Source organism: Chamaea fasciata, unplaced genomic scaffold (assembly GCF_029207755.1).
Source record: "Chamaea fasciata isolate MVZ Bird 193981 ecotype frontalis unplaced genomic scaffold, bChaFas1.0.hap1 SCAF_1, whole genome shotgun sequence".
NCBI lineage: Eukaryota > Metazoa > Chordata > Aves > Passeriformes > Sylviidae > Chamaea > Chamaea fasciata.
Window position 1 is genome coordinate 125,006,772 of NW_027094086.1, and position 25,066 is coordinate 125,031,837.

At 34.9% G+C, this 25,066-nt stretch overlaps 1 protein-coding gene across 12 annotated transcripts in view; it reads left to right on the forward strand.

Annotated features, from left to right (window-relative positions):
- Positions 1-25,066, forward strand: part of DGKB (diacylglycerol kinase beta) — a 408,855-nt gene that overhangs the window by 271,218 nt on the left and 112,571 nt on the right. For all 12 annotated transcript variants that reach the window (XM_066196511.1, XM_066196492.1, XM_066196528.1 and 9 more), the window contains one exon: positions 629-693. In XM_066196511.1, the coding sequence (XP_066052608.1) occupies positions 629-693 (65 nt within the window). The remainder of the gene's footprint in view (positions 1-628; positions 694-25,066) is intronic.

The following is a 25,066-nucleotide window of genomic DNA, read 5'->3' on the forward strand; positions in this document are numbered from 1 at the left end:
ATTATATTATTAACATAATTTACTTAATTTTAAAATATTTTTAATTTAAAATTAATTTAATTTTTTTTAATATTAACCAGTATTTCCATGGTTTTACATCCTGACATACAGCAAGTGGGGAATCTTTAAGCAATTATTTCTATTTTCTAGCGAGTTTTAGAGAAAGCTGTTGAATGCCATATGAAAATATCAGCTTTGTATGCATATAAAGTAACTTTGCTGAATCTGTCACTCATTTTACTAAAGAAAGGAAATGGATTTCAAATAGTTTATTTGGTATTTCTACAAGACAAAACTGTATCAATAGTCTTACAGTAAACCTTCACTGTTTAGTGAAGTGTACAGTGTATAAAATTCAAAGACACTTTCACTACACAAAACTATCATGTCTGATTTGTAAAAAAGAAGTAATGGAGACTGCAACAAGAATAATAAATTATTAAATTCAGATACATCCCATTCTGGGAAAAAAGGTACCTGTAAGCTTTCTAAGAGTATTTCTCTTGTTGAAAACAACAGTTTACAAAACACCTTACAGACGATATGCATTGTTTACAGGTTGGGTCTTCTGTTTTGCAATTTTTCTGTCTCAATAGATTTATGGTGCTTTTTTTTTTAATCTTGTTAGGATGCTTCAATTGCCCACAGATTCCATATCATGAGAGAAAAACATCCAGAGAAGTTCAACAGTAGGTAAGAATCTAAAATATATGCATATAAAAGTATTTTTCCATGTTATTAAGGTATGTTCTGTGAGGGGTTAAGTTTCGCACATCCTTTAAAATATCGATTCTTATAAAGGAGATGAAATTGGTTCATTTTATATTAAGCATATGCTTCCAGACTGCTTGTAGTGTATCTTTTTGATATCTGGTATTTCAACTGAAATGAATAGCATTATAAATAAACTGTTCTCACAGGTGAAATGTTTGCCTCGTAAGGCGAGCATGGACAAGATGATGCATTGTGTTTGTGAGGATCCCTGAATTGACACTTTGCTATTAGGCACTGAAGAGCACTTCTTAGACAGCTGCAGATGGTGATCCTTATGTTTCATTCCCACACTCACACTGGTACATTGACAGGGGGTTCTTCCATATATACTCTTAGTAAGGGCAAGTGAATGCCATTTTACACAGATAGGCTTTTATCATTAAACAACTTTGTTTCTATAAAGAAGTCAGGAATGAGACTTTGCATCTGTTTCTTGTGTTGCTTTCTGAATCTTTAGTGCTATTGCGGAGCTTTTCTGGAGATTAAAAATGCATTACATTTACTGTAAATTCAATATCTGGTTTGTTGATTAGATAACATTCATAATATAATGTTTATGTTTGTTTCTTCTTATTTAGGTAATTTAGCAAGTAAGTTGTGGTGGGTAAGAGCAACATTTCAGAAACTTTAATTAACATTTAAAGACACATGGGGAGAGAAAAGTAAGATACAACCTAATTTGGAATAAACTGAGAATGTCTAGAAATAATTATTAACACAAATGTTTTGTCACTGTGAACTTAACCATAGACTGTTTAGTTTTCCATGAGGGTGACCTGGAAAGTCTTCTGTAGATGCAAATCTTCATAGACCTCAGGATAGTAAAATATGCTCTGTTTTCATCTAAGAACTGTACAGAATCATGTTTAAATATGTTTGAATATTATCCTGCCTACTACTTTTTGTTAAAAGTTTATCTTTTATAGCTACTAGTCAGAATGGGGGCATTTCTTCCCAAATACTCAATCTGCTAAGCATCTATATACAATAACATACTGTGAACCCAAGTGTGTATTTCTTTTTAAGTCTCATAGTACGTATTTGTTTTCTATGACCTCCTTTTCCTAGCTCTGATGCTTCGCATTCTGAACTCTGCTAAGATCTGAACTCCAGCCTGATCTCTTTATCCCAATTTACTATACCCTACCAGCAGGACTAGAGACATTGGACTTGTAGCAAACAGTGATATTCTAGGCCCTGAAGATGAAGCTAGTTTATCAGTGGTCTTTCTGCATATTTTCAGCGGTTGGCAATTATAATTTATAAAAAGCTCAGCTAATAACATGAGTTTCAGATCAGATTTCATGTCACAATAAATCATATGCCATTAATAACATCTGCTAGCAGACTCACCTTGAAATTCATCTATATTTTAAGGAACCTGATACTTCTAACATTATCTTAAGGAAATTAGTTACAAAAATATATAGTCCTAATACCTATGTACTTTAGTACTGTGATATTGAAAGAACTTGGACAAAGCGATGGTTGTCTAGATATATAAAGATTTTTCGGAAAGGTTATGCCTTCTGAAAAAACAGTATAAAGACTTGAGCAAAGTATAATATAAACTGATATTTTAAAATGTGTTTTCTTTTGTGTAGTGAGAAAAAAAGGGGGTTTCTATTTTTGTTCAATGGAATTTTCCAGATGATGTTAGTTCACAAATACTTTTTTTTATTACCACTTATTTGCGTGTTGAGATGAGTCCATAACATGTTGCAGCAGCATTTTCTTGGAGGGTATGAAAGGAAACCCATTTTTTAGTTGTCTGCTAAGCCCCAAATCTTAATTCACCACAATGTAGAATTTTCTATGCAATCTAAATTATTTAGGCTCAGCAAGTCCAACTGAAGTCTGATTCATAGTGGGCTCTGTAGTTAACAGCACCTGCTCCTTTGAAAACCCTACATTACTCATTTGAAAATCCTACACTGTCATATGGGCATATCTCTTGTGATTTTTAAAAAAAATCTATTTTGCTTTTATGTTAGTTTTGTCTTGCCTAATTTTCCAACATTTTAACTTTCACAGCTATCATTCAGAGCAGGTCCTTGCTCTGAGGATCTACTCTGAAAAATGAACATGCAAAAATTTTCCTTACTGAAGAGAAACTTTAAGTTTATATTGTGTGCAGAGGTCTTTTGAATTGCACAGATGTTGTATTTTTTTCAGTGAAGTAAGTTAGGTAAAGTTTGGAGTTAGAGGATCTTTGTACATTAAATTCTGGTAATGATCTTCAGATTCCTGAGGATATTCCTTGCCACTCTGATCCCAAGAATCATGTGTAAATAGAGCATACTAATAGGAAAACTCCTGACACATTTTACTTGTGTAGAGGCAAAATATTCTTGTACTAGTTTATCTTCTCAAAATGAAGATGAGAGAATATTGCTAGACTTAGAAAGGCATTTTTGGTTGATTACTAGCCAATGTTGTGACATTCTTTGGAACTAGGTCACTAGTTCTTGGGAGCTGTATCATATTTTGAAATTCCACAGTATTCACAGATTTTGGACACAAACACTTAGTATTACTGACTTACTAAAAATAAAAATAAATAAATTTAGGTTTAGATTTCTAAATTTTCTAGAGATAATTAGACATAAGTCTTTAGAAAATCTAAGTTTAAGTATGTATAAATATTTGTGCACTAAAATTCCACCTTGTCAATTGTTTCCTTTGCAATGAAGCACCTGTTTATTTGAGTTTCTTAAGAAATTGAAATCAAGTTCCTTCGTGAAAAGGGCCTTCTGTGTTAAGCTTAATTTTCAATGAAAAAGTACCTTATACATGCCTTAATATCTTGAAAATGTTATGCTTGTAAGCTGTGATATGGAATGGCTCCATATAGTTTTCCAAATGAGGCTCAGCATAAATGCCTACCGGTGGTTTTAAAATACACATTGTTCCTAAACCCACATCTGGAAGAGAAGAATTCTGGTGATGGTCAAATAGTAAAGGATGGAAGTGAGAACAGTAGTAGCATCCTGCACTCTGTCAAAAGAATGAATCTTAATATGCCATTTAAATTATATCTTTTGATCTTTAGAACACTTTATCAGAAACCTGGACAGACACTGTGTTCAGATTTATATGTGTTCATAAACCCCAAAATCTCAGCTGTCACCTTACCCACCCTACAGGTCTGAAATGCTCACAAACTTGTGCTGGAGAAATCAGTTTCCGTCCCAGCATCCCGTGCTTAAGAGTAGGGTCAAATTTTCCAATGTAAGCGTGGAAGAGCTGAATTAGTGCCAGTGGGGATAAAACTTGCAAAAGGCAGTATTTCAAGTAAAAGTATCATTAAACTAGGACATTCTGTTGAAATAATGATTCAGTTAGGCCAAAATGCCCTACAGGGAGATCTGTGTAAACATCATAGGCTCGATGCTGGGAATAACAGATGTATGAGTTATGTGACTGGAATATACACAAGGAAACAAAGAATACTTTCAACAAAAAAATAATTTAAGTCGATGTTAGCTTTTCTAAAATCATACTCAGTTCAATTAGGCATACTAATTTGACTCTTTGGCATCCTGTAGCATAAAAGATATTTTCTGGTCACAGTAAACTGAAGTAGGATTTATAAATTACAATTATAGTTTTAAGTATGCTGTCTTTGAAGTTTCCAAACATCAATCTGTTTCCATCTTTTATGAAGAAAATCTAAAGCAGAAAAAGTTCCTAATAACTTCATTTATGTCATATTCTTGACAATATACTTTTGAGATTCCCCTTCAACTCATTTAATTAAGCTTTTATTTTGTGCTGGTACCTATACATATTATCTCTAAGAAAGTTTTTAAGTAATAGAAAGTACTGATTTACTGTGTGCAGGTGTTCTCCAGGAGAATGAGGAAAGACCACAGTAAGAAAAGGCAGGAGAAATGGCACATCAGTGCATCTTTAGCAATTTATTCTGAGTATCCTGATTTGGATACTGCACTATACAATATAGTTGCGCCATCATATCTTTAGTAACATCAAAAAGAAAAGGAAAAAATTCCTGTCATGCATACACTGTTACTGTCTTCAAAAGCTTTATTGTAAGGGATGTCTAGTCCTGCCTGGCAGCAAAAAAAACGGAACAGAGTTCTTCCACTTGAATGCTGGAGTTGAAGGCAAGTTCAAGTTTTGTGACTGAAGGTGAAAAAAAATAAGTTTAAGAGCAAAATCAGTTATGATGTGGTGAATTCAGTAATCTACTCTTAGATGTACGCAATCTTTTTTTAAAGTTAACTTCTTTTAGCTTAGAATCAAACAATCAAAATGTTTCATTTTGGATAGAACAAAACTTCTTTGATATTTTCATTACTCTTCCAGTTTTTCAGTTTGGGTGATGGAGTCTCTTGGGTTGAATCACAACCACATCTTTTCGGTGAATATACTAATAAGCATCAACACAGAATTCCTAACATTAATTGCAGACATTTCAGCCTCTCCCTCAACCTGTCCTTCCTTCCTGGTTGTGACTGATCTGAAAGTGTTTAAAAAGAAGTCACTGGCCCCACGGAGAGACCAGATTGCAGACATCTGTTACCTGTCCCATTGAACCCACAGGTTCCTTTTCAAAAAAGGATAAGGCTCCAGGGAACAATACCTCTGAACTCAGGCAGCATTACTGCAACTGTAGTCATCAGAAGAAGCAAAGCAAGGTGAAAATACTTGCATTAGAGCACAAAATATTTTCCCACTGGCAAGAGATGGCTCATAGTTAGACAACGCACTCTGCCTAGCACTTGGTTATAATGATTATAAGAGAGAAAGAAATAAAAAAACAACATGTTCTTTTGTCAGACTTCAGACATGTAGTAGCCCGCCTTTAGAAATAATAGCTGAAACACATAATGTGTGCTTGAGTTGGGACAAAGGAAGACAGTTGGAGCATAAAGCTGGTGTAGCCTATCTGTGTCTGTTGTCTACAGAGCAAAATAGCAGCAGTTTGTGTCTGCAGTATCTGCACATCTCTCTGATACAAGATTTCACGTTTTTATCATTGCTCTCAAAAGTGCTAATGGGCTAAGGCCTTCTGTTTGAGAGAATTCTTACTCTCTTCAGCATTTTTCTATGGCAGCTGTCTGGGAGGCTGGTGTGGTTGGGGAACCTTAGGTTCAGATTCATGAAGGCTTAGAGGCAGTGTGATGTATAAAATGTATGTTAAGCAGGAATCCCTATGTCCTGGGCATCCCCTGGGATTTCAAAATACATTTCTGAAAGCAGCGTGCTGTATCAGACCATAAGCAAAGCAGTGAATTTATTTTTGTATTTTCAGGGTCTGCAGTGATCAAATTCACTGCTTCAGGATTAAATTGGGTTCAGGCTTTGTCGGGCACTTCCATTTGAGGGGATCACCATTCTGCACCTTTGAAACCAAATGTCTAACATTTATACTTTTACTATTGACAAGAAATGGGAATGTTGGGGTTTTTTCTTAAAAAATGTTACATGTTTGTAAGATACATCGTGATACCCAGCTTTTAAAAAAATAGTTTCTTTAGAAATTGTTAAGTGTATTTGGGTTAATGTTAAAGGGTTAAAATAGTTGCATTTCTAGGAGACAGGACTGTTTATGGTGCAGAATCATACAGAGAGATTGGCCTAGCATGCATTATGAAAGTAACAAACTGTTGATTCAGAAAAGATCTATCCATATGCTACAGCCCAAGGTCAATAAAATCAAATTTTCTTCAACTTGTGTTTGGCTGGTTAGGAAATTTATTGCAGATGATGTTTCCGTACTCAGAGCGGGTCACTGAACCTTTTCTATGTATTGAAGTGCCTAGTGGATGTTTTACACATTCCTTAATTAGTTAAAACTACTGCCTTTTTTTACAGTGTGCTAAAGGCAAACGTAACTCTATAGGAATTAATTTTTGGTCTCTTCAACAGTATAGTCACACCATTTGAAATAACAGTGAATAACACAATGATAGGAAAAAATACTAGAAAAAGATTTCTAACTTCTATAATTGTTGTAAATTTGGATGTGAGAGGAGTCTATAGTAGATATGAAAAAGCTGTAACAAAACTGGTAAACTACCTCTTGCTATTTGTTTCATGTTGATGAAGTATGGTCAAGTATTTATATGCCAATCAATAATGTTATTTTCCTTGTTTTTCCATGAACACACAAAGGAAAGGACTTTGGAATAAAATTGGGTTTTAAAAAATACTTCTTTTTTTTTTGAGAGGGCTTATAATCAGAACTAATGAACATTAATACGAGTTTGCAGCTTCAAGCGTCATTTTGAAAGAATTAATTTTCAAATCTCAGAAGTAAATGACAAATCTTTACATAAGTTTGTTGTGGCTATGATTCGTGTTTACAACAGATACTGGGTTTTATAAACAATTAAGCAGCAACCCTTTCTAATATATGTCACAAACCCAACAAAACCTTCTTTCAAAATCCAGTCAAGATTGCTAAGTGGCCACAATGCACTTTCGTATAATATGATTGACAATATCCAATCCATTAAAAGCAACGAAATGAATTGTTTAGGGATAATTTTTACACTTCATATTTATTAAGCATAAACGCATTACTCTTTAGTACAAAGAAATTAAAATTTAATCAGAACAATGAAAACCATTACTCTGAACTGTGGGTGCTTTATGGTGCTCTTTTTTAATCCTTTAATTCCGGTAATTAAGCCCCTACTACAGTTCCCACAGATAATGGGAAGAACCCAAACATTCCTTTAGTACAGTACAGACTGACACAATGTACAGCATGTGCTTTTACTTCTCTTGTTCTTTATATCACAAGAAATGGGGTGCTAGATTTACTTCAGATCCTGAATCTTGTGACTAATATACTCTACTCTACTCTACTCTACTCTACTCTACTCTACTCTACTCTTGGGTTTTAACTCCACGCTCTGCAATTGGGAATTGGTTTATATCATATTAGAAAAACTAAGATAACTGGAAAGAAAATTTTGAAGAATTTAGCCAGTCTTCCTTGCCCTATCTTAGTACTACTGTTCAAAATTCATTTTTTAATAGATTACCTGAAAAGCAATGCTTTCAACCAATATGTCGGTTCCTGATTAAGTAACCAAAGGTCTTATCTTTGTTAATTGTATAACTGAAGCGATTTTAAGTAAGTAATGTCTCAAATAAAGAACCTGTGTCAACATCTCCATCATTTCAGATAACATTTTCGGTTTGCCTCTTTACCCCATTTGAATGTAGTTTGACTGGCTCATGTCTGTATATTTTAGTTTCAGTAATCTGTTTTCTGATCTGGTTCCACATGCCTTATTTTTATTGCAGAAGGTTGCATAGACCTTTCTAAGAAATGTGCAAAGATAGAGGTATTTCCAAATTTATAAGATGAAGTAAAGTATAATTTGTGTATCTTAGAAAATAAGGTCAAGCAGATTTGTCTCTGTTAAAGTTCTTATTGTCTTCCAATTTATATCTTTGTTTTATTAACGTAGGATATATTTTTCCAAAGAAAATATTTTGAAAATATTTGTTTTAAATATCATAGATCAATTAATGTAATGCATTTCTATGATAATTGAATGATAGATGCTGCTTTACAATTGTGCCTTTGTTAGAGCTGCATCATTGCCTTCAGAATCATTTTGGAGTTTGGTTTTGCTTGTAAAATAATACTGTCTACTATTTCTTTTTATTTCACCTGATAATGACACAAGTATATAATCAAAATTGAGAGGTATTTGTCTTAGTATTGAAGATATCTTTAGCCTTTATATAACCAAAATTCTTTTTTCTATTTTTTCATATTTGTGTTTTCTTTTTATATAATTTTTTTATTTTGTGTTATGTAATGATAGCCACAATATTTTTTTTTCAGTGTTTGTGAAACAAATTTTTCAATACATTTTTTAGAAAAAAAGTACAAAACAGAAAACATCACCAGAGCCAACCGGTGTTGGCTGACTTGGTGATTTAAAGGGAATGGCTCTTGCTTTTTCTGATTTTTGACACTACTGCTGTTGAAGTCAAGTATATCTAAGAGTTAAAAAATGGTTTTAAGTTCTGTTGTCTGTCTTGCCCTCATGATACTTCATAGTCTGCCTAACAGAAGTTGTGATGTGTTTTGTGAATATTGTTTTGGTCATTTATGCCTTTGAGACTAAGTCATATAATTTCTTCTGTTCCTGCCATTCCTAACACAGGCTTAGTCATTTTAGGATATTTCTGTGTGCTATCATGGCACTGAAGGAATTCCTCTCTGGCTTCTCGTACTGTTCTATTGCTGAACAATTGGCAGCTGTTGATCTACACCTGTTTCTGAGGCAGAAAATTAATGAATGGACATTTTCTCTCACCATTGACGCTAGGATCCTGCTCTCAGCTTTTCCTTGTGTCACACCGAGAAATTGTGGGAATTTAAAAAAAATTGCCAGATTGCTAAAATAAAAATAGTTTTTTGTTCAATTAGCCCTCTATTTGCCTTTCAGGAAATACGCATTGTATATATATTATCTGTCTTAAGTGCTCTCTAATGTTCAGCTCTGGTTTGGGTAAAAGGGTTCAGATCAACAAGGCATGTGGCAGATTGTTGGCTAAGGGTTCACCAGACCCCTGTGCCTCCTTCCAGCTCAAAATATCCAGGAGTATTTTATGGGGAAACTGCCAGGACAGGGTACAATGTGAGCAAAGAAACATGCGAGGAACAGTGTCATTTTGGTATTGCTTCTCAAACTTTCAAAGATCAGGAGTTACAGAATTCTAAATTCATTACTGATCGGGGATTGTGATAATGAGCGTGATGTTCCTGCTATGTTTGCATGCCATGGCATAAAACGGACCACAATAGGAAAAGGAGAAAATCACTGGATATAAAAACTGTTATCTAGTAGATATTTGGAATTTATTAAGATTGGAAAGTTTTCAGTTAAATCTGGTTTCAATCCCTGTAAGTTAACTTAGTAATGACAAAAAATAATACTGTTCTTTAGGTTAAAATTAATTGATATTAATTTAAAATAATGTTGAACTTAGACTATTTTTTTCCTGGTGAGCTAAAATTCAGGACCAGAGTATCATTTGAATCCATGTGACATAGGTAGATGTGGTATAAGCTACCTAGTATTTTAATTTAATAGTAAGAGGAAGAAGTTGTTAGTTTTGCCATTTTTTCTTTTTTTCTTTTGTTCAAATTAGACTTAGGGAACAGCTGCAAGTAATACGGTTTCCTGATTCTTGAGAACCTTTCAGTTACACTGTTTTTAATAAAGATTTGTCCATATGAGGGACAGCAAGGTCTGTTAACCTTTCTTGCAGCATGCTATTTCTGAGCCAATTATGAAGATGTCTAAAGGCATCGAATGCTCTTTGGAACCGTAACTTGTGATTTGGGAGTATAATGGCCAACTGGAGAACTTTCTCTGTGGTTAGCATAACTGTGCTCAAAATATATAAAAACAAGGGCAGAATTGATTTTTTTTATGAGCTAAAATTCTTCTTGGAATTTTTCTTTTAGTTATGGTGATATATTAATAATGTAGTAACAGCAGAAGTAGCAGAAGCTTCCTAAGTGTTTTGGATTTTGATAGCAAAGCCTTGAAGGCTGTGTTAAGTTGTCAATCTAGGTTTTTATCAAGATTTTGTTGATATTCAAAGAAAGAAAAAAGTGTTAATCAAAGAAATATGTTCGTCTTGCTAATATGAGGCAGCTGACTATTCACACTGAATGAAATCTTCAATATGTTTAGCTGCTTTGATTTCTTAGAGAATTGTAGTGTAAATCTTCACTGAAAGTGATATGGGAACATAAATTTAATTGATAAGTTGTTCTGGGCTTTTCAAATGAAACCTGAGTGGATTGACCTAGCTAAGTACAACTTATCTAAAAAACCTTGCAGCAGGAGAGCTGCACTGCAGCCATGGGGCTGTTTCTACCCTAGAATCATAGTGAGGGCAGTCAGCCAGGCAGAGGCAGTTGGGGTTCAAGTCCCCCTTCTGATAAGGAATAATCAGATACACTCTCTGACTCAGAAAGTGTTTTAGTGAGTAGACAACAAAGTAGGAGCAGGACTACAAGGCAAATTCAAATGCCATAGTTCACAACTACAGCAGAAACACAGAAAACAAGTTAACAGGTGGGAATTTGACTCTGTCATGAGGTTGCCAGATGGAGAGGCAGTTTTGTATTATTTAAAGTCTGGTGAAATTCTGAGTTTTTACTATATTGCTTAAATTACTACAAATACTTATCCCCTACTTTACTTACACAAGCAAAATAAGTATCATGGAACCTAGGCACTTCTGCTGCAAAAGATGATGGTTTATATGTTGTGTACTAGTATCTGCATGCCAGAATGAGAGATTCCTAACTGCTTTTGTTAAATCTAGAATAGGACAGCAGCAGCAGGAGACAATAAGCCATGAACTGCCAACCCTTTGTATAACAAAGGGCATGAGGACCTGTGGTACTAGCTAGGTGAGTGGGCACTGGGAGCCACAGCAGTAGACAAAGATTCAGGAGGAAGAGATTTGCACATGCTTGGACTGTGAGGGTATAAAAGCCCAGGGGTCCTTTGTTGGGGGTCCCTCCTCGGAGGAACCAACTTGACTTGTCTCCCTGTTACTGCACTGCGAATAAATTGCATTATAGAACGAGACATCTGAGTCTCTGCTGTGGGAAATCTAGAGCTGAACTGGTGAGGAAACCTGGTCTGACCACGTGTGTGTGTGGGGTGTGCAGAGAAGTAGGCACCTGTTGACTGACTGGATCTGCCCTCTCTGAAGGGGCTTCGGTCCCAGCAGAGACAGTATCTGATGTTGGGAGTGTGACTGCCAGAGAGTCTCATGAATGGGCAGTTTGCTTAACAACCTACAATGCCCAATGACACTAAAATAGTAGAATGAGGGAATAGAGACATGGTGCAAAACAGTCCCTGTCAGAGGGACATATGAGACACAGAAAATGCTGCCAAAGACAGAACCACTTAGAGGTACGGAAAGAAGATGCCTGTCAGGGCTACTCTGAACCTTCACTAATTCTGACAGTTTCTCAAAATGATTCATGGACAGTCACAGCTGACCTGTGTAATGAGCTACTTTAAGCTGGATGGCACTGTAAGGTCTGCATGAAGCGCAAGACCACAGGTTCTTCTGTTGTTTAGGGTAGATTTAAACTACAAAAGGACAAGGCAATACCACTATGGCTGTTTTGCTTGTAGTTCCACAACCATCTGAGTTGGCGCTAGCTCTGCCGTTCTGGAAGCATGCTCCATTACAGAATGGAGATGTAGCAGAAGTATTGGATAAAATGTATGCACTGATTGAGTACACTGGATCACAAGCAAGCATTCCCTACTCTCCTATATTATACCAGCTTCTTAGTCCTTACAAAATGTATTTTAGCTGTCTCAAGTGAAGGAAGTCTTTGAGATTAAGTTTTAACTTAGAAATTTGTTTTTGCTATAAGGCACACTCATCTTTTCCTTCCTGTGGCATCTTAGGACTTCTCTTGTTTCTCTTTCTGATTTGAGTCCTTTTTTCCTTGCCTTTCTTGACTTAACTTTGTTCCTTCACCTTATAAAATAATCAAGGGTACAGATTTCAACAAAAATGTACTCTTGGTTAAGAAGGATTTCAATTTTTATTATAAAGCTAAATGAAGAGCTGCTTAATGCTCATGGTTTAGGATTTTAATAAAAAGGGAAAGGGAGAAGCTGATAGAGCAAGAGGAAAGCCATGTCTCTTACTTGAAGTCTTAAATGTTGCTTTGTTTTGTGTATTTATTAGTTTTTTCTGGGACCTGTATAGTATATTGTATATCTTCTTTCTACCATTTTCATTCTCTGTGAAATAAGGTGTAAAGCAGCATGTGGTGTACACTTCCACCAGAAAACTCTTTGACAATGTAAATTTAGGCAATAAAACCATAAGTATGGCCATTTAATGCTCTGAACTAGTAGCACACTAAAACCTGTAGCTTGGAAAAGGATATATTCAGTTTCTGTGCCAAAATTTTGATGCACAGTGAGAAGTCTGTGAGAGCTTCTGGAGGTGCAATCCCTTTTGAAAGCATATAGAGAAGTGATTTTCATCATGGAAGTCTGTTCAGAGGCATGAAGCAAAGTATCAATGCCACTGCAGACTAACTGCTATCCAGTTCTTCTAGAATTAATTACTTTTATGGGGTGTTTTTGAAAGCATTCTGACATACCTAACTGAATATTATCTTGTTCTGTTGTCCAAGAATTTAGATTTGGACATAAGTACAGACCTGTTGCTTGGCAAGACTTGTCAGACTGTATCACTGAAATCCTGATCTATCTGAGCTTTTATATTTTTCACCTTTTGTCACAAGACACACTTTTGATCTTCACAGTTGTAAGCTAGAAAATGCAGAGAGATAGTGTTTACCGTAAAAACAATGACTTCAGAGCTTGTTTCATTAACTGAGGCACTGTCTTGTGCACTAAATTAAGCAACCTCCAATATTTCAGACTGATTGTCTTATTTTACAGACTACTGGTAATGTCTCATGTATAATATCACAGAATATTGAGCAGTTTTTATGGCTGGATATATCTTACCCACAAGCCACAGGGCCTGAACTTTTAACTGTATCAGATAATACTTAAGGAAAATCAGTATCTTTATAGTTCTTAACCTTATGAAATTCTAGATTGCCCATGAGAGCAAAGTATTCTGCTTTCTGGAAGGAGGAAGAAGTATGTAACTGGTAAAGCTTTGTTGGAGATGGTGCTGAGCAGGAAGTAGTTTCCCTGGTGTGAAAAAAAATCAGAACTTTCCTTCCTAACAGAAAGGGAACTTTCCCTCTCCTGCAGTTGCTGCTACACTGAAAGCTACAGTGCTTGCTTGAAGTAAGACAGTCCCAACTGTAACCCCCTGATTAGGACTCACCGTCTCTCTGTGTGCTGCCTAAGTAAAGTACAAGTTGCCTTGTGCCAGGTAGCTTGGGATTCTGTTTCTCTGTTTGTTAAATGGTGAAAGTTTATTTAAAGGAAGCAGAGCACCTGAACAGTATAGGCTCATCCGAGGGACTTGGAGGATGATTATGCTGTCCTGCAACCAGGGTGGCAACTCCAGCAGGTAACAATGAAAACTGTGGCTAGAATTGCAAAGGTAAGAGCAGTTGCCTGAGATGTTGGTTATTAATTTATGCCTTTAATGCAAATACAGTATACACAAACTGTGTCTCCTAAGTCCCAGGTGATCTACATTGACTCACCACAGACAGTTAATAAAGGGTAGCTAAGTATGCTTTTACATGTAGCTTTAAGCTGATATTCCATCTGTCAGCTAACAACTCTTTCTGGATGAAAATTCCATTAAAATTGGCTTCATTATGTGTAGGAGTTTTTTGTTTGTTTTTGTTTGTTTTTGTTTATTTGGTTTGGGTTTTGTGGTTTTTTGTTTGATTGGTTTTTTGGGTTTTTTTGTTTCACTGCATAATACAGCCTCATCAAAGATAGCTAAAAATAATCCAGGTTAGCTCTACATGGAAGTCATAATATGTATCCTGAGATGGGAAAAAACCCAAAGGTAACAACCTGCACTAGAGCACTTTATTTTTTTACTGCAATGACCAGTGAAAGAAAGTCTTTAGTTACTGCTGAACCCAGTAGGATTTCTTCATACAAGGCAGACAATATGACCCTGTATTGCTTTACAAGATGGATTCCTCTGTGTATTTACAAGTTGTGATATTCTGCAACTACTTTACAGAAATTCCTTGAAGATATGGAGATCAATTTCAGTCTTAGAATGATATTTTAAATAATGATGTATTAAGTATTTCTGTCGAGATTTCTACTTTTTTTTTTTTTTTTTTTTTTTGCATAAGTCAGTCTAAAGATATATTCCAGGGGCATCTTTGATATCACTTCAGATTATGTTTGACTTGGTTTTGTCTTTTAGGTTTCAGTGTAGAATATTAGTTTTCAGTTTTACAGAAAAAGAGCCAGGTATAGAGAGATGTTAGTTTTGTCCCACAGCTTGTGATGAAGATCAAAAAGAGGAAAAATAAATTGCATTATCTACTTTGGGTTTAATGTACACTTTCTACGTTGAAAACAAGTGAAAATAGTTTAAATGTGTTTTAAGATATAGCTCACCTTAATAAAAAATGCACATAGAATATATTTGTTTCTTACCATTTTAGAAACAGTTGATACCCTCATTTGTACTTCATAATCCACCACAGTGAAGGCTTAATAGACCATTAAAGAAACGGTGGGAAGTTAATTTTAATATGTAATGGTGTGAGGGGTTTATTTTTTCCTTAATACAATGAAGCTTCTAACAATTTTATTTGCGAAGAAGATGATTATTTAATAAAGTGACAAACTGTCCCACTGATAGGATACATTAATTTTCTTCTAAAGCTGTTCCTTGTACTCCATAAGAAGGTGATAATTAGGTTTGCAGATTAGAATAACATAATCAGACCACTTGTGTGGATGCTTGTTAAAATATATTTTCCTCTTCATATAAGCCTCATAATAATTAAAAACTGTTTAAAAAGAGAACCATTCTTTTTCAGTATGGACTTTTTAAATGAGTCCTAATAATATATCAAGTTATTCTTAGGCTAATTCAACTTTTTAAAAGGTTAATATTTGAAAAAGAGTATGGGAAGTGATTAACTGGTGAGTTTAAGTATTAGCATTAGGTTTTGCAGGAACACCTACAGTATAAAACAGCGCTCATTCATATCCTGATTTAATTTCTTCCACTGTCACTCCTGATTGTTCCATTTAATCTTTCTTAAGTCACATAAAATTATCTTGTATGTGTAAATTAACAATCATTTTCTAATTTCACTGCAAACTTTAAGCACTGTCAGAGAAAAAAAATATACTGGCGGTGATTAATTCTCTATTTTAAGCAAAACTAAATGCAGTTGCTATTGAGGTAGAGTGTACACAGTGATTTTTTTTTTTTTTTTTTTTTTTTTTTGGTGATTGTAGGCTCCAATAAAAGCAGTGGAGAAATAGCAATGAATGTGAAATGAGTGGTTCACATCTAAACAATCAGGCTTTGTGTCTATCACATTGAATCAGTGTAACATGCACTGACCTTACTTTTTAAAACATTGAAGCCAATTTCCTTTGCTTAGGATTCGTGTAGTATTCAGTACTTCTGAAAACTAACTTCCTGGTCTAAACCCAAGGTGGGGAGTGTACAGCCTAAGATTATTTAGTGTCTTTAAGTGTTCCAATTCCTTCACTTTCAATAAGATTAAGATCTTTTTTTCCTGTAGTTCAATGAAGTCTTATTCTAGGGAAGAGGGAAAAGTGTATCTTTAGGTCTTTTTTGTTTTTGTGGGGTTTTTTGTTTGTTTGTTTGTTTTGGTTTTTTGGGGTTTTTTTTGTTTGTTTGCAACAACCTTGAAATTAATCTTACACTAAAGAATAAAAACTGTTTTTTCAGTGTTTTATCAGTAGGTTCAAACTTTGAAGATCCAAGATGTTTCACTACAGCAGTTATGATCAGTGTGTTGATACAGCGAGCTAACTTAAACACTAAAAACCGCAGCATGTTCTGGCTAGAAATCACTTCGATTTCAAACAACTGAATGCAGAAAAAAGTGTTACATTAGCAAGGGTTCTCTGACTTATTAAATGTTACAGTCATCTAATTTGTACATACATTCCAGTAAGCATTACTTTGTTTGCACAGTTCCATATGTATATTTGATATACTGGCCTAATCAACTTCAGGTTGTTGTGGGGACATGTTTTATGAACAAGTAAAAAGTAATTAGGTTTTTTTATTACTGTTATGAAAGAATATTTTTGTAGTGTGCTAAATATACATACAGAAAAGGACAAATACTCAGTCATTTACAAGAATGGATTCAATACTGACTGATTTAACAGCAGTAGATTAATATTATAGATGCAGTCATGAAGAGATTTGTAAAATATATTTTTAACATTATTAAGGCTTTTTTATCGTGGTTGGATATTAGCAAAATTTTCTTACCATGTAAACTAAATCATATGACAAAGATTAACCACTGCTTTTACCCAGAAATTAATCAGCAATGGCTCTGTAAGCCTATAGGCCAACAGTTTAAAAAGAACTGACCCTACTTCTCCCTTTCCAAATAGGTGATTCACTACAATCATTGTGGTAAATGGCTACATCGAATGACATTTTACATAAGAATTCTAGATATTTTTGTTTGCACAAGATAGGCTCATAAGGCATCCAGGAAAAAGTTGAATTTTTAAAAATGTCTCAGAACTACATAAGTCTTCAAGGTAGCAGTTATTAGGTATAATTCCTTTGTTTTACAATGTGGGACAAGGTGATGTAGGTGGGGTGCTCTGAGGATACGTTTTCATCCTTGGTTTCCAGAATCCATAGCCTGGTGAGTTGAATGGCAAACTTTTTTCTTAGGACTTTGCCTTTTAGAGATAAGCAAACAGCCTAAAGATGGCAGGATTATCATGTCAAATCCTCTCCAAAGAATTCTTAACACCTGTAAAATGCCATAAGTGAAATGTTGATGAAGAAGCATGATGGTCTCTCATCAGTTTGCAGGCTGAAAGCCATTCTTTATATGGCAAGTTTTTCACAGTTTGAAAGAAGGACCTGTAGGTGCAAGAAAGTGTAGAAATCCTGTTACAGCTCTGTGTGTTGGCCTTCCTTACATGGGAAGTACTGCCATGTTGAAAGTAGATGGTTTATAGAGACCCAACTTCAACTCCAAATTAAAGGAGGAAACACTTACAGATCCATGATGTCCTGGCTGATCTCTGGTTTTAATGTTGTCTTAAGAGGTCTGGCTTTGTCTTTAAAACAATAAATTGTGCTTTACCACCCTAGAAATCATTGGAAAATTAAAGAAAAGAAATAAAATTTAAATTTAAGTTATATCTACATCATTAGCTCTATGTGTGTTTATAATTGCTCTCTCAGAGTCTATAAATATATAAGAGCTCAGAAGCAGCCTTCAAGGATAGTGAAACAGGTATGTAAAACATATTTTTCCAGGGAGCCTAGGACCAAACTGATATCCCCTGGAACTCAGCCCAAAGCATTGACTGTCGAAGGATATGTCATCCTTTTTATGTATGCTGGAAACATATGCAATAGCGAAAAATGTGATACAATTTGAGGAAAGATTTTTTGAAGTAGAAATATGTAGTGAGCTTTGTCCTTTTCCCGCTTTGCAAGAAACTGTCTAATCTTACTAATTATTGCAGTGTTTATTGATTACATTACCAACCCAAGTCTTCATTTGCTGCAAGGGGCAGGCAGACTGGGCTTTCCTAAATGGAAAAATATTGAACATTAGCAGAATTATTGTAGGACATTAAACGTTAAAAATGTCTTTGAGAGTAATAAAGGTTAGAAAGTTTAGCAGGTCATCACACTTCTCTTATTACTCAGATTTTTAAAGCATTCAAGTGTTAACCTTTTGAAAAGGAGAGGGGAAGAAAAAAGGAGAGGACAGATGATTGGGAGATTCTTAATTATTTGTTTCTTTAAAGAAGATGTAGTCAGGTCCAACCTCATTCAGCTGCCAACAGTTGCATAAAGCTGCTGGAGAGAGCTCCTGTGAATACCCAATTGCAAGACTCAAATTTGAGATAAAATAATGCATCTAACTATACTGTTATCAATAAATGATAGGCACTTACGAATGTAATTCATTGAAATCTCACCTCTGGCCCAACCTCTGTCACTCCAGGAAGAAAGAGACATAGCAGTTTTCTTTCTGGTTTTATCCAAGTCATTGTGTGAGCTTTATAGGGGATTTAAGCAGTAAATTGTACACAATAAACATATAGAAGAAGCCTGGCATGATGTAGAGCCTTTTAATAACAGTGTCTGCATTTTTTTTTTGCTTCCTTTTGCCTTTCTTTAAAATATAAATATATAAAAAATACCACTTTGTTTGGTTCCCCACTAAGAGTAAGCTTTTCGTTGAATGTCATCCATTTTCTAGAATTTTTAAAAATTGAAAAGCTTTGCCCATTTGACCTGCTAATACATCTCAGTCACAGTTCACTGCGAAGCTGTGACAACATGCACAGTGATAACAAGGTAGGCTGTTACATCCCCATTTTTTTAATCTTGACTGTATCAGCTTTACTGTGACACAACTCATCAGGTTTGGGCTAATGTAATTAATTTATGAGATTCCACATAACTAAACTAGTCACCTGTGAATATATCCAAAGGGATCTTTCAGTGCTCTTATTCTGGGTATTTCATTCCATTTTTATGTATAACAGATTATTTAATCTGCATATTATTGGATGAGTGCCTACAATATTATTTCTAGTTTAAGCATGCCTCCTCTCTCTTTTGTGGTGGCCAAGAAATGAGGTGCTATACTAGTATTTTCCCCCCGTACCACATTCTTCTCCTACCTCAGTGCTGTAGAGTCTAGAGACCCAAAAAGGAGAGTAAGTGATGTGGTTCTCTTACACAGAAGCATATGTATTAACAAGACATAAGAAGAGATGATGCGCATGATGTGATGTTTGCACTTTTCACGAGTGCATGAAGTTCAGGGGCAACAAGATTATGGGTAGTGGGTTAGGTGGCTGCAGTCACTACTTAAAAGTCTTCTAGAGTTGCTGTCACTGTAAGACAGTTGTGTAGGTTCAAAAGCCACTTGAATTTAACTGTTTATTCCATTTTCTAGTAATTTAAAGTTATAGTATCTAAATTTTGAATTTTGCTGATGAAAAATTTGTTTGCCTTGATGTAGTATGTCCTAAATTGAAAAAGAAAAAAAAAATGCATTAAGTGCATTTCCATTGAAACAAAGGAAGCCTTTATGTACTTACAAAAAAAACCCTCCTAGAAAAAATGCAACTAATATATGCTTGGCCACTGGTTTAAGTAAAAGGGTACAAAATTACCTGTGAGTAAAATCAAGGCAAGGGCTCTGCAATGCATTGTAAACTTTCTATTGAACAGCCACTGCTTGATCAGCTGTTAACTAGGAAACTTTATCTGTTGCTGTCTCTAGAATAAAGGAAAAAGTTCTGTCTCTATCACATCCTGTTTGTTCACATCTTGTTTTTAAGAATTCTCTGAGAATCAGAAATAATTTATTGTTATATTTATTTCAATGAAAATGCATTTTATGTCCAATTTTTAAAATTGTATTATGGTAAGAAGATTTGAACATTTTGGTTTTACTCTTTCCCTAGTCAATGCTAAATATTGAAGATAATTATTGCAACTCTGTGTGTGAATTTCATTTGATTCAGCAGGAATAAGCTTGATAAAATGCTCCGTTTTGCAAAGGTGCCCTTTCAAGATGCAAATTAACACAATTACGTTAGTAGAAAACATATTTTGGAGATATGCAATCAAAATAATAAACTAGTTAAATGAAGCTTGCATGTGCAATCGCATTTGTTAAATAAAAAAATATTTCCTAATAAGAAATTTGACAAGTTTTGCTTAGTGAAATTTTTAAATTCGAGTTGTACATAGTTTCAGTTTTATGCTGTTGTAAAAGTGTGTACTTCTTTGTTTCTCACAGCGAAGTAGGAGATAAACAGACAATTCCAGAAATGGTATCAACTACCTGTCTGGAGAAAAAAAAAACAGCAATGCATAATACCAGGTCTTTCTCCTTACTCACACTCCACAAAATAATTATGTGGGACAGTAGGATGGGGGGGATTGAATGAGCACTCAGCAAACAGCAGATGAATGGGCTCAGCTTCATCCTTCACAATCCCCAGTGTGAAATGCAGAGTAAATGGTTCTTGGAGGGGGAGAAAGTATATATTTATTGCAGTTAATCCCACAGTAGTTCATCTTCAGATGATGCTAAAGCAAGCAAAGACTTCCTAGTGGCTCCCAGGCAGTCCCAGGGACTAGCACATTCCTTCCGATTTGCACACTGTGCAGTAGTGATGCCATGACTCTGCTTTATGTATGGTTGTCAGTCTGTTCCTTAATGTCTTGCTGAGAGTCATAAAGGAATTTGAAAATATAATGAAAATATAACGAATTAAATTTGTCATGAATTTCCCAGCAAAAATTTTAAGCTGTACCAGAAGAGCCACATAAATACAGTGAATATTCTGTTGTAGGACCTGCTTTGAGAGGTTTTTTTTCTTTCTTCTTTTATTTTTCTTTTTTATATGACACTTTTTGACTGGAGTGTTGAGTGTTGTTTTTTAAGTACTCTCATTGACTATCTTATCCCATTTACTTTAAATGGCAGTTTAGAATATGCACTATTTTTGTGTCAAATCTGTCATCTGGGTTGCCCATCTTTCCTAATAACATTATTTACAGAATTTATTACTTACTTGACTACAGCAAGCTAATTCCTTGTAAATATAGAGTAGGAATCCTAATGAAACCACTGAAGCTGCGATGTGAGCTCTGATACTGAAAGTGACGGGGGGGGTGTTGATCATAGAGAGTCAGAAGGGATGTGCATTTTGTAACCTTTGACAGACAGTGTGAGTTGACTGCATTACAGTATAAAAAAATCTTCTGTTTTCATGGAAGTTGTGTCTGAGTAAGAAATGTAGCATTTCCTGTCTCACTAACCTATGTTGGTTAGGGATCTGCTTTATTTGATTATCCCAGATATATGCATTCTCATTAAGTATCCATCCAGAGGTTTATTGTGGATAGAAGAGTCAAATCTATTAGCTTTCAATTTCTTTTTACTCTAATAACAAAAACATATTTTTTAATAAAATAGACAGAAAGAATATCCTGAGGGAGTAGTCCAAACCCTCCTGACTTAGAATTGCCAATCCACGGAATGACATAGCATTTAAGCAAGCGGATGGAAGATGTAGATAAAGACCTATTAAACATTATAGTCTGGTTGCATCTTCTAGTACAGCAAGTAGAGGTGAAAATCTAAAAGGGAAGTTTTGCCCTGTGTTTTTCTTGTCTGTGAAGATAAGAACTGACGTAGGCATCTGGGACACCAAATAGAATTTTTTGCTGTCAGAGATGATGGTGCAATAAAATTGCTCAAAAATTGCTCCAAAAATCACCATCCAAATTAGATCCCCAGAACCCTTACATACTTTTCTACCTGCTACCAGAAATTAATGATAAATAATGATACAACCAAAATCATATAAAGGAAAGAAAGAATAGAGATCCTATTACAGACACCAGCCTAGCTGCAATATGAGGAATTTAAAAAAAACACACAACAAAAAACTGAGGATAAAAAAACCAAACTCTTCCAAGTGAACTCAGAAGGCAGACCCTGGTCTAAGGTAGGAAGAAAATCCAAGAAAAATTTCCCACATTAGCAACTGGCTTGATTATGTGAAAAAGACTGGTGCTTCAGGTAACTTAGCATCTGGAGTGCTGGAAAATATCTAACCTAAACATTTATTTATTTGTTTGTTTATTTGTTTATGGCCAATCCATTGTTTAAAAAGAGAGAGAAGAAGCAACTCTTCATCTCAGAAGGGTCACAAATGTGTCAAGAAGACAAAACAGTTTTCATAAAAGAAGAAACGTCTTTCTTTGCTATAGACATGCCTTAAAAATAACATGCATGTATCACAGATTACTATATTTAAAAAATAACTTCTTGATTTTTAAAGTAGTTAAATCAAGGGTCCATCTATCCTGTTACTTTGAATTTATGCAGATGTTTCACCCTTATAGTAGATGTTGAGTTTTCTTGAAGAAATTTGAAGGAGTCTTTTAGTGAAATTGTCTATCTTGTTAAGTAATGACACACTCAAAACTGAAGGCAATGGAAAAATTTAATGATAACAAAAAGCAACATGTTTTTATTAAATGCTATTAAACAGAACCATAACTGAATTTAATTTCTTAAAATATTGTCAATTTTTAATTTTATAGAATCCAAACTAGCCTAATGATAGAGCATCACCTGTGATATCTGAATTTGTAGAATATTTTGCAGTGTATTTTATGTTGTACTGTTAACCTGCAACAGATGGCTTTTCATGTTTGTTCATGTGTTCATAAATCCAGCATCTTTCATGCAGTTTCAATATCCAAGTATCCTTTCCCATCCTCTAGTGCTGCTTACAGCACCTACCTACTGCAACTGAAAACCTAAATATTTGTACTTTGGCCCATCTTTTGGCCTGTGTTTTAAGTAATGCCTCCTTACATGTAATTTGACTGAAATCCAGGTTTAGCCATTAAAGACAAACAGAACTATTTGTGAAACTGATTTGATATATAGGTTATCATTAAAGAAAAAGTAAAAAGAAAATTATGAAGTTGCTTTGATATATGTTTCTGACACTTCCCCTGTTACAGTCAATCGTCACTATTGATTTTGATGGAGTAGTGCTCTCTTAAGTGAAGATCTTATTTTCCAGTAATGAATTTGTAACTATTTTGACTGTCAGATGGAGCATAGACTCTTTTCCAGTAGCCCAGGAATATATATATATATATTTATTTTCCACCAAGATATATCAGCTATAGCCTTTACAAACAAGCAAATGTCAAGATGCTGCAAAATATAACATTTGTAAATAATTCATCTGATGTCCATTTCTTCATCCCTTGGGCAGACTAGACACATATTGTATTCCATTTCTGAAAAGTAACTTACAGTTCTATTTTATTAGTGATTTCACATCCATACATGAACAAAATACTAACAAACTCTTCCATGAGCAGCCAGACTAATGAAGACTGATTTCCTACAGATGTATGTCCTGTGACCCTTAGTGTCCTTGCTGTGACAGTCCCATTTTCACATATGGTCTTAGTTCCACATACTGCTCTGTGCTCTGTGTTTGCGATTAACCAATCAGTATTTGCTGATTTCTGGGCTTTGTTACAAATGGAAGAAGTGCCAGCCACTTTCTTTAAACTGCAATTATCTTGTTTGTGTACAGGCCATGTATCAATGAAAGAAGTAGTTAATTCTTTAAGGGCTCATCAACTACTTGCTGTTCGGTAATTTTGACTGTTCTTCCTTGTCCCCACTCGCCAGTATAAATAATTTGTAGCCTTATACAGTTAGATTCAAGTAAAATTTTGAATTTGATTGATCCACAGTGTTGCATCCAATTTAGACATATTGTATGTGATAAAACTGTAAGGTCTTAGAGTAATTGACTCTTGAACATAATGGGTTATAATGCTGTCATTAAATGACTGATTGGTTGTTCTATGCTATTGCAAAGAAATCCTGTGGAAAAGAACGTCTGGAAAGTGCAGATGTTCATCCATCGCAACTGGGGGTAGATTTGTTTCTTTTGATGTGTAATTGCAACTGATAATTGTATAGAAAAAAAGTCAGGATGTTAATGTTTCAGATCTCCTTCTCTTAACATGCATGACGTCTATCCTAACGTTGTCTTGTCTCCGACTCCTAACATTATCCCTCTCACTGAGCTATATCGTAGTGCATGCCCACATAGGAGTGACCATTTTCAGTATTTCTTAGTTTTATTGCCCATGCTCCCCATTATCTCACCTGTTGAAGTTCTGCTGGCACTCCTTTCCTCTTAGCACAGCCTAGGATGCAGCTGTTTGTGTTCCTTTCTAGAAAATGGCATCTAAAAATGCCCTCAGGATAACCTTAGGATGGAAAGAACAAAATGCAGGTTGTTTCCAAAGCCCCAAGAAATTTTTGGTGTTACTCCCATTTAAATTAATCTATAATTTTTTTTTAGGTTTTAATAAGTCATTTGAAGGAATAACGTTCATCAATGAATCATTCACGTAGTGTGGGTCATAATTGATAAAAAACGTGGTCAAGCAACATTTCCTGCTCCTTAAAATTTTGTTCGTGATCTTGTTAAGCCTTCATTTGTGCCTGTGCCTATAGTCCTTCTTGTCTCTGTAGACGTATGTCAGTGTGTGAACTGGGTGTTCTTTGGAGTGCTTCTTTGGTTCCAAGCACACCTATGGAACCTCTCACACGGGGGCACGTGAGCCTGTCTCTACAATGTGCATTTAATCTGAAGTACTTTTCTGAATTTGGGGGCACCTAAAACTTTTATAAAGTAAGTAGATCCATGGGTACATTAAAAAGGAAATAACATTGCCTGAAAGAGAAGGAAGAAATAATCCTAACATCCTATGATATAAAATAAAATTTTCTCAATTTGATTTGGTTTAATTCTAATTTAATTTACTAACCGTTTTACAAGACACTATCTTACAACATAACTCTTTTCCTCCTAAATATGTTTAATGTCCTAACTGAAAGATTTCAGTGATTTCCTAAGTTATTCCTTGTTTCCTTTGACATTTGTCATCATAAGGAATTTGTATTCTTTTATCCTTTGATCAAAGGATATCTTTTGATGCCCCAGATCATGAACTACCTTGGTAGAACCAAACGGAATAAATT